This window comes from Apis dorsata, unplaced genomic scaffold, assembly GCF_000469605.1.
Source record: "Apis dorsata unplaced genomic scaffold, Apis dorsata 1.3 scaffold_1041, whole genome shotgun sequence".
Lineage (NCBI taxonomy): Eukaryota > Metazoa > Arthropoda > Insecta > Hymenoptera > Apidae > Apis > Apis dorsata.
Genome location: NW_006264139.1, coordinates 6498 through 17820, shown reverse-complemented (window position 1 = coordinate 17820; position 11323 = coordinate 6498). Strand labels below are relative to the sequence as shown.

At 16.2% G+C, this 11323-nt stretch overlaps 2 protein-coding genes across 2 annotated transcripts in view; both read left to right on the top strand.

Annotated features, from left to right (window-relative positions):
• The window catches only part of LOC102673352 (sodium-independent sulfate anion transporter), an 18822-nt gene extending 13308 nt beyond the window's left edge, over positions 1-5514 (top strand). The window contains exons 6-11 of the mRNA XM_006624338.2: positions 2289-2450; positions 3129-3269; positions 4226-4371; positions 4698-4871; positions 5020-5178; positions 5268-5514. Of these exons, the coding sequence (XP_006624401.1) occupies positions 2289-2450; positions 3129-3269; positions 4226-4371; positions 4698-4871; positions 5020-5178; positions 5268-5459 (974 nt within the window). The 3' untranslated portion in view covers positions 5460-5514. The remainder of the gene's footprint in view (positions 1-2288; positions 2451-3128; positions 3270-4225; positions 4372-4697; positions 4872-5019; positions 5179-5267) is intronic.
• A 3946-nt stretch (positions 5515-9460) lies between these two features.
• LOC116186622 (putative uncharacterized protein DDB_G0274405) lies at positions 9461-10757 on the top strand. The gene is made up of 5 exons (XM_031514515.1): positions 9461-9524; positions 9585-9796; positions 9929-10187; positions 10294-10510; positions 10581-10757. Exons 3-5 carry the CDS (start codon positions 9936-9938, stop codon positions 10730-10732), a joined length of 621 nt encoding a protein of 206 aa, XP_031370375.1. The 5' UTR covers positions 9461-9524; positions 9585-9796; positions 9929-9935; the 3' UTR covers positions 10733-10757.
• Positions 10758-11323: the final 566 nt, after the last annotated feature.

Here is an 11323-nt window from a genome sequence, read left to right as displayed (position 1 = left end):
CCTAAAATTTTATCTCTATATTTTTTGATTCATATTTATTTTACAATTCGATTAATTTTAAAAGAATGTATAAATATTTTTATTGATCGTAACTTTGTTGATTTATTTTTCATTCCATTCCAAATTTTCTATTTCATTTCAAATTTATCTCAAATTTACTTCCAATTTATTAAAACTAATTTATAAAAATCATTTATAAAAATTATTAAAAATTAAAATTATAAAATTATCGTTAAATTGTTTATATTACTTAAATAACATTTTTTAATAGAATATATTTTATTTATATTATTTATAGAATATTATATTACTTATTTTTATATTACTTATAAATCTTTTTTTTTTTAACTATATGAAAATCTATTTGATTATAATCAAGTACATATTGTTTTCAAAATTATATAATCGGATAATTCGAATCTCAAGAAAAGAACTAAAGTTTTTGTCTTGTAACATTTGAGTTAACGAGATTCAACTGTATTTATTATTTAAAAAGGATTTGTCAATTATATTTTATGTTATGTGTCTTAATATTAAGTCTAGTAATTAATAGAAAATCCCAAATATGTTTTTAGTAATTTATATCTATTTTCGAAAATCTAATTAACGTACATCAATTTATGTTATAACAGATACTTAAGTTCTGAATACTTAAGTTAGGAATCTAAATGTAAATCTGTTTAATTCAAAGCAAAAAATTAATATTTTTAAGTATTAATAATTTTAATACTTTAAATAAAAATATATATTAATATTTTTTTAACAATTAAGAAAAATAAAATTATGCTATATAAATTTAAATTTAACAATTTTCTTCTTGTATAAAGTTTACATACTATTTTTTCAAAAATTAAAAATACCAATTTTTTTCATTTAATAATTTATTCATAAATAACTTGTAAAAATTTTAAAAATAAAGAACAGTATTCGAATTAAATTGCATATAATATGATCATTTTTTAAATGACATAGTTATCTCGAAAATTGAGCTTAAAATCAAGATATGTAAACATATATATTTTTTCTCTTTATAAGTACAAGTAATAAATTTACTTGATCATATATTTCCGTATCATACAGCTAAAAAAAAGACAATGTATGATATATCAAATCCTGCTTTATTTTAATAAAGATGATATAACGTATCATTTGACCTATTTTTTTGTACTTTTTATCATAAATTTTTTTTGAAATGGAAATGCATATTTATATATATATTTATATATTTATTTTATTATTTTATTATTTTATTATTATAATAGAATTATTATAATAGTAATAGTAATATAGTAATAGTAATTTTTTCTTGATATTCAAAATTAAAATATTTTATGAATATTAGAAATCCTTGAAATTAAATATATAAATTATACTTTTTGAGAATTTGATAGAAATGACATCAGAATCTTTGATCTGCAAAAAACATTGAAAAACATATTGAAAAACATTGTCATAAAAAAAATTTTTACTACTTATTATTATTATTTTACTACTTTACTATATCTATGTTCGATTAATATTTTAATTTTTTAATAAATAACTAAAAAGAAAAATTAATAAGACAATTAATAATTTTTGAAATTTTATGTATAACTTTTAAAAATATTTTGAAAAAATATTACATTTAAAATAATTTTAAAATATTAAAATTATACTATAAAATAAAAAAATTTGGCATATAATTTAATAAATATACTTAATAAAATATATATATAAAATATATGAATAATTATTTTTCTAATATTAATATCTTCATAAAAACTTCATTGAAATTTAATCATCATCAATGAAAAATTATATCTGATGAAAAATTTTAATCTGTTACATTCATTTTTACATATAAAATTATTTTATTCTTATTGCAACATTAAGATTTTATAAATATACTGTTTAAAATAAAATATCAAATACCATATTTACGAAATGTTATATATAATTCATCAACAATAGTACGACGATAAATATGAAAAATAGATATGATAATATATGTAAATAATATTTTCGATCAGAAAACGACGCGTATTGGAGTTCCTCCAAATACGCATTAAATTTTTCATATTTAGCATTGACGTCACATCGATTTAAAAAAAACTTAAATTGGAGCATTAGATTCTTATTATTATAAACAAGCAGAAATGTTTGAAAATTATTGTAATATTAAAAATTATGTTTGAAAATTCGTAATAATATTTTGCAAATTCATTTGTGAAAAATATCCACGTGTTTTCAGATCCACGATTTCACATGTTAATGATGAAATACAAGTGACTGAGAATTTGTATTTTTAGCTAGCAGTAGCAATATAAATGCAACACAAGAAATGTTAACGCTTGGTGTGTGCAATATATTCGGAAGTTTTGTTTCCTCGATGCCAGCTGCTGGGGCGTTCACCAGAAGTGCTGTCATTTCTGCCAGTGGTGTACGAACGCCTATGGCTGGTATATATGTTGGTAATATTTTTATCTATTTTAATATGAAAATATAAAAATAAAAAATAAAAGAACTATTTAATAAATGAGATTTTTTTTAACGTCAACAATTTATGTACAATTGAAATATATCCACAAAAAATGATTTTGAATTAATAGAAGATAGAAAAAAAATTGCATTTAACTCTGTTTAATGTTTAAAAATATTTTTAAAATTATAAAATTATAATCACTCTTATGAAAATATATTTATTTGATTATTTTCTGTATTTATTATTATTTCATCAAAAAATACATCCATTGTAATCATAGCTTTAATCTATTATAATCTATTAAAATAAATAAATGCGTATTAAAATTTGCATTTTTTTTTAATACAAGTAAACAATAAAACATTTAAATATTAATTATTATTATTAAATAGAATAATTCTAAACAAAGAAAGATAATTAAGTTTTAAAAAAATTATTATTCTGATTACATAGAAACACGTAAAAAATGTAATAAAAAAATAACAATTATGATATAGATATTTTCATTCATTTTTTTTTGAAAAATTTCCCTTTACTTTTTCCTTTTCTTTATATATGATATAATTTATAAAAATAATTTATAAATATATGATATAATTTCTCTTTCCTTTCATCAAATAATTATAAATAAATAGTGTTATAATATAATATAAATATATTTTTTTAGGAATTATGACATTACTGGCATTGAGCTTCTTAACACCATATTTTTATTATATTCCACGTTCCACGCTTTCAGCGGTGTTAATAAGCGCGGTAATATTCATCATTGACTTGAAAATAATAAAACTGTTGTGGAAAGGATGCAGTGAGTTTTATCCATATAATAATAAAATAATATAATTAAATGTTGCATATAAATATTATTTATTGAAAAAATAATTCTTTTCTTATTTTCCTTTTTTCTTTAATTTTTTTTTCTGTTAAATTTTTGTCACTACTACCTGTAATAAAAATAAATATCCATAGGATAATAAAAAATTTGTAACTTTTCAGATTCGTAATTTTAGATAATATTTGCCAAAAAAAAAAAATTTTTATATATATGAAAAGTTAAAAAAATATGTTATTATCATTGCAATATATTATTATTTACAAAATATCCATATATTTTGTTTTTGCAATCATATATCTTCATTAAAATTTTTTTTATAATATTATGAAATAAAATCAAAATGATTATCAAATTCTACATTAATTATAGAATAATTTTTTCTTTCGGATATAAATGCATCAAGATATTTAATATTTGATGATATTTAAGATTTGATATTTCATCAAATTTCAATTTTTTCTAATTGCAAAATATATAATAAAATAATATAATTTAATTATATTATATTATATTACTATATAAATAATATAAATATAATTTATATTATTAAAATAATTATTAAAATAATAATATAATATAATTATATACGTATATTTGAATATCTGATAAATTGAAAAATATATTAAAAAGAAATGAATCAGATGAAAAATAAAAAAGGAATGAAGAAGATCAACATAAAAAAAAATAAAAATTATTGCAAGTGAAATGAATAAACTTCACAAACTTTTTCAAAATTTTAATGTTTATAATATAAGAATAAAAATATAATTAAATATTACGATAAACTATCTATAATATATTTGTATAATATATTCATTTGAAAAATTTTATTTGGAAAAAGCTAAACAAATATATTATAATATTTTTATATAATTATAATATTATAAAATTTTTGTATTTCATCATCAATATCTTATTTCTAATTTTAGAAAAAGACGCTGTTGCAGCAATAATAACATTTTTAGTTTGTGTGATGTTTGGCGTTGAATTAGGACTTTTAATTGGTGCTGTGTTTAGTTTGATTTTCTTTCTTCGACCATCTGTTAGACCAAAAATCGAAGTGATTCAATGCAAGGTAAAAAATAGTAGCTTATTATTATATGTTTGTGATACTAATATTAATAAAATATTTACTTATTATACATGTGAGTAAAAGATATCATTCTTTTCGATTTATTTTTATATTCTACTTATTTGTACCATCTATTATAAAACATTCTGAAATTAAAATAATTATTTTTCAATTCAATCAGATGTAAATGTATAATATTGTATAAGTTTACATAGAAAAATAATATTATATTATATTTATAATTATTTTATAATTATAATATTATTATTGTTTCTACATTTAAAAAATCAAATATTATTTTTTCAAATATTATTAATTGTATTTTTTAGACACAACTTGGACATAAATATATAATACTTAAACCAGATAGTGGATTATTTTATCCTGCTGCGAAGTATTTTTGTAATAAAATGATGAAAATAATTCACAAACATGATGAAAATAATATATTATTTATTATTGATTGTGAAAAAATACGAAGTATCGATTATACAGCAATAAAAGTAAGAGATATGTGTATATATAAAATATAAATATAAAAATATTCATAAAATAATAAAATATACATATATAAAAACACATAAAGTAAAATTTAAAAGAATAATATATTAATTAATATATTAATAATATGTATTTTTTTTTTAATTATAGGAAATCGAACTGTTATCTGCAAATATTAATGCTGAAAAGAAAAAATTATGGTTCATGAATATTTCTTTACAGACATTTAATAGTATTGAAGCTTTTGCAAATAACAAATATTTCTATTTTATTGATGATGAAGATAAAATATCTTCTATTTTTCATGGTATATTTTAATTGTTAATTTTTTAATTAGTTATTATTATTATTATTTTTAAATATTTTAAAATATATCTAATGTAATATTTTATTGTTTAGATATTTTAAATAACACAGAAACAATGAAAGGACAACTTTTAGAAAACATGATAGAACATGGAACATTCATGTATACCAATGATAATAAAAAAGAATTAGAAATACTTCCAAAATTTATAACAAACTCTGCAGATGGCACAGAAGAAATTGCATTAATGTTAATATCTTCACAAGAAACCAAACAAAATTGATATATCATTTTTGCAGTATTATTTCCTCGTTTTCAATATTTTTGACAAGAAATGTTATAAGTAATGCGAAATAAGAAGTATCAAGTAATAATATTGCTTAAGACTGAATATTCTCTATTGAAAACATTAATACATACATAAGTATAAGTTGATTTACTTGAAATATTGTATTAATAATCAAACTTGAAAAGTACTTATATATACATTTATATATATATAATATGGTAATTTTGAAAAGAAAAAATACAGAAAACATATTTATAAATAATATATATATATAACATAATAAAATGAATATTCAATGATTGAAAATGCAATGTATTGTTTACTATGTTATATTCTAATAATTATTTTGNTATAAATGCAAATTTTTTGTTAAAAATAAATATAATGAAATTAATTTTTTAATTTTTTATTAATTTTTAATATATAATTATAATTATATTATAAATATAACAGTTATAAATATAATTATATTTCATATTTTCAACATTATAATTTGTAAAAATACATATATGTTTATAATATCTATATCTACATAAATTGATGAATCTTTATAATACATTAGAAATCTATGTGAAAATAAGAAATAATTATTAAATTTCAATAAATTAATAAGTCTATTAATGATTTATAGAATATTTATATATGTATGTAGCACTTATAATGTATAATTAAATAATTTAATCATTATTTTTAGATTACTTCTAATAATTTATCAAAAAAATTTTTTTTGAACGATAAATATTCGATTTTATAAATTTTTATTAAACAAAATTTAAATTTAAATTTAAATAAAAACACCAATTAAAATTTTTTAAAATTTTAATTTTAAATCTTGATGATTTTTTATTATATTATAGCACATGAAAAATTATTTTTATCATTGGATTTGTTTTATAATTATATTATATTTATTAAATAAACATTTCAATTAATATAAAAATTTTTAAGGTTATATAGTATACATATATATAATTACTAGATATATATATATACTTTTATAATTCGATAAAATTAAAAATATATGATATCATTTATAAAAATTAAAATGATCTTATTTTTATATAAATAAATAAATTTTTTTTAAAATTTTTAATATACAGTGTGTCTTTTGAAAACTGACAATCGAATCTTGATTCAATATATTTTTTTGAAAGATTATTAATATATAAAATTAAAATTGAAAAATACATCTTTTACATTAGTAATTTTTTTTTCGAAAAAGTTCAATTGAAAAAATTTAGGGAATTAAAATCACTAAATTTATGAAACTATACTTTTTATCAAAAATTATAAAAAAATCCTAGTATGTTTCTTTTATGCTAATTTCACAAAATACTGTATTAACAAATTCGAAGAGAAACATTCCAAAAAATAAGAAATAAAGACCACTGTTCTAAATACATGTATGTATTGATAAATTTTTTATATGTATTTATATGTTATTATATTGAAAAAAAAAATTAATAAGAATAATAAGATTTTGTTAAAAAAAATTTCAATCAAATAAAAAAAATCTTTAAATGTTAGTTATCACAGTTGAACATCATTTAAAAAAATTAAACAATTAAAGTTAAAATATATGCTGGAACAATAATATTTTAATTAATATGATATATCATTAGAATGTAATAATAGTTAATAATAATTTAATATTACATTGCAATTTTTATATTATTCATCTCATTTCATTTCATTATATATTGTATTATTAAAAATTTTAAATTATTAAAAGACAAAAAAAATTACTGCATACAGTTTAAAAAATATAATAAATAATAATAAATAAATATTTTAATATAATTTTAAAATACATATAGTAAAAAAAATATATAATATATCATATAGTATATAATTTTTGTTATTATATCTTACTATATATTATTATTTACAATTTATAGATAAAACTATCTTATAAATTTATGCATAGTATATAAGTAAAAAAATAGCATTTAGTATGTATTTAAATAACATTATTAATAATTATTTATTTATATCTGTGGAGATTTTGAAATTCAATAAAAATTCCATTTAGATATTCCATAAAAATTCACATTACATATAAAAGTAGTTAGTTATTTATATATATAAATAGTTAATTACATTAAATGGTCAATCATTTAAAATGATAAAAATTTTTAATAAATCTTGAATATCAGAACTTTTATCTTTTTTTTAAATAAAATAATGATATTAATTTTTTGTTATTTAAATCTAATAACATTTATTTGAAATATTTTTTTCTATTTCATATAATTAAAGAGTTATAGTAATAACTTTACATAGAAAAATATAGAAAGATATATAAAAGAATAAAGATTTTTAAATTTTAATAAAATAAAAAAATCAAAATGTTTCAATGTCAGCTATAATCATATATAAAAATAGATTTCTATTTAACGATGATTTTTACAAACCTTTTTAAGGATATCATAAGATCAAATAATTTTGATAATATAATTTATCTATTTTAATATTGTATAATACTCTAACATAATATTCATTTTGGCACACAAAATTTATTGATTTTTTTATATTTTTCTAGTATTCAATAAATAGATTTCAGAAAACAAGTTTTAATGTTAAAAAATCATTTAATTTTATTATCAAAAATTATAAATGTTTAAATATAAACAAAATAACTATAATGAAGAACTGATTAACAGAGAACTGTAGATAAATCTAATGAGATTTTTTATTCATGTTTTGAAATATCTCTTGTACAAATCAGAATGAATTTTTATCTAAAATATCAGCATTGAAAATTTTCGACAATTATGCTATATACATAAATTATAAATATATACAAAGTAAATATGAATAAAACATTAAATTAATTTATCAAACACATTGAAAACATTAAATTTTAAATATGCATAACTTTTAAATTATTGAATTACTAGAATTAAGAATAAATAATTTTTGAAAATGATTCATTAAGTAATAAAGAAGATATAAAAAAAAATCATTAACTTCTAATGCAAAAAGAATTTTTTCTTTTTTATTTAAAACATTTTTTCATAATTTCTATATTTTTCGAGATATATGCTTTAAAAAATTAAAATACAATCTTATTTGTAAATGTAATATTTTATTAATAAGTATTTGTATGCTAATTTTATTATAAATAGTTAATAAGAATTGCTACTATAGAAATAAATTTCTCAATATTAAATTTGAAATAATAATAACAATACTTATATAATGATATGAAAAATACGATATGATATACTAATATGATATATTGTTAATACTTATATAAGTTAGACTAGGTTAGATAATCAAAAATTATTTTTATTCATATATAAAATTAGTTTTTTAAAGTTTGATAATAAAAATGTTATATTGATTTGTATTTACAAATCGTTTAATTGTTTAATCGTTTAATGAGTTAAACTTAATAATTTTTTATAATATTTCGAAGTTTTCAAAATAAACTTTAATCTACATATATTTCATAAGATTTTAAAAAATTTGTTAATTCTAATATTTTTCATAAGTTTCACGATTTCTTTAAGTTCAATAAATCACTATTATCATACTTTAATTATAAAAATATTTATATCAAAGTGATTATATACTATATTATATATATATATTATATTTTATATATATATATATACCATACTATATATACTATATACATACTAACTAAAAATTTTTATAGAAATAAAAGATAATTGTTTCGCATTACAATAATAATGAGAAAATAAAAATGAATGGAATTAGTATTTCTGAAAAAAAACGATTAGAATCGTTGAAACATAAAAAACAAATTTTTAAAGCCAAAGAATTGATAGTACAAAATGCATTGAAGAATTTGGTAAATATATTTAAAATTTTAAGTTTTTGAGATATTAAATATTTTTTATTTAATATTTATTTTTATAGGATAATAAATCGTATCAAGGAAAAATAATATTTGACGATGATATTGATAAAATTGAGCAACCTAAAATCAATCAAAAAGAAAAAAAAAGGAAATATTATTTATTTAATAATGATGATAATGATGATGAAAATAATGATATTGATATTAATAAATTTGAAATTAGAAAAAAAGTAAGGTTTTTATAATATTCATAATCAATCTTAAATAATTAATAATTTTAATTCTTATAGCGTAATATTATTTTGGGAAATGATGAACGATTTAAACTTGATAAACGTTTTATAGAAGATGATCAAAAATTAAATAAAAATATTACTACAAATAATGATGAAATTGATTTATTAAAAGAAAAGCAATTACAATTAGATATATTAGAAAATATTTTGGGAGTGCCAATTACTTTAAAAAATGAAAATATAAATAAGGATGTAAAACTTTTAAAGTAAATGAATAAATAAATTAAATAATATATTGATAAATAATTATTTCTATATTAATATTTCAATATTATTAATAATAATTATTATTTATAAAAATATATTTAAATATTTTTGTACATATTATAATGTTTTAGAAAAGGAATGATTAGATATGATCCTACAAAAAATGATCATAAAGAATATGAAATTAATACAGAGAAATCTAAATCAGAAACCAAGAAAAATAAAAAAAAAAATAAAATTAATAGTAAAGTCTTGAATGAAAATCCATCTATAGAGGTGTCTAAAAATATATATTTTTCAATATCAGATTCATTATCAAAAAGTTTCAAAGAAGAAGAACAATTTAGTTTGCTAAATATATATAGAAAAAAAATAGATAAGGAAAAAAGTTAATTTTTGTATAATATATTAATATATTAAATATTTAATTTATATATTTATTATTTTTAATTATTTTTTTATCATTACAGGAGATAATAGTGATAATGATAATGATAATGATAATGATAATGATAATGGTAATGTGTCAAATATGTCATTAAAATCTGAAAAGATTCATTTTGATTTTAATTCAAAGAAACTATTTAAATACGATTCTTCTGATGATGAAGACAATAATAAACAAGAATATATAAATAATGAACAATATATACACCATGAAATTAAAGATATAAATAAATTTTTCTTTGATATTAATGATATTCGTTTTAATGGTTTGTATTTTATATTAAGATATAATATTTATTTATGAATATATAATATAACATATTTAATAAATTTTAGAGGCAGAAAATTTTTTTTCAAAAGAACATGTATCAGAAGATACATTTAAAGAACTTAGACAAGAATTAAAACAAATTATACGCTCAAAAATTCGAAAAAATTTGAAAAAGAAACAACCTTGGGGATATAAAAAGAAAATAAAAAATCTTTAATGTGTATTTTTATTAAGATTTTAAATATGTATAAAATGTTAAATTTATAATGTTTTTTAAAAAAGAGAAATAAAACTTTGTATGGAGATGTCATATAGAATAGCTTATATAAAATATAAAATACAAAATATCTCACTTTTTTAATATAGGATTAACATTATTTTTTTACTATTTACATTCTCATTATTATTGAACATAAATATTTATATAACTACTTATATAATTATAATTTTTATTTATTATAATAATAATTTAATTTATACTTTTGAATTATATCTATTAATATTTTTAAGGTAATTAAAAAATTAAATATTAAAATTAATAATTAGAATTATCAAAATATTACAGAAGTATAAAAGAAGTATAAAATAAATGCATTAAAAAGATTAAATTTATTAAAGTATGCTTTTTTCATAAACAAATGAGGCATATAAATTTGTTTCACTAGATCATTTTTTTTTAAATACATTTTTTCATTGGATCAATTTTTCTTATACATTTCCATATGATATTAATACAATTGTAATATTGCATAATACAACAAAAAATAAATAAAACTATTATTAATATATGTACATATTATTTAATATA

Bases quoted from the DNA above. Each gene is read 5' to 3' on its own strand.
- LOC116186622 (XM_031514515.1), top strand. From the start codon at position 9,936: ATGATTAGATATGATCCTACAAAAAATGATCATAAAGAATATGAAATT. The intron at 10,188-10,293 runs TAATTTTTGTAT...AATGATAATGAT, and splicing joins AAATAGATAAGGAAAAAAGT to AATGATAATGATAATGATAA. The intron at 10,511-10,580 runs GTTTGTATTTTA...AATAAATTTTAG, and splicing joins TAATGATATTCGTTTTAATG to AGGCAGAAAATTTTTTTTCA.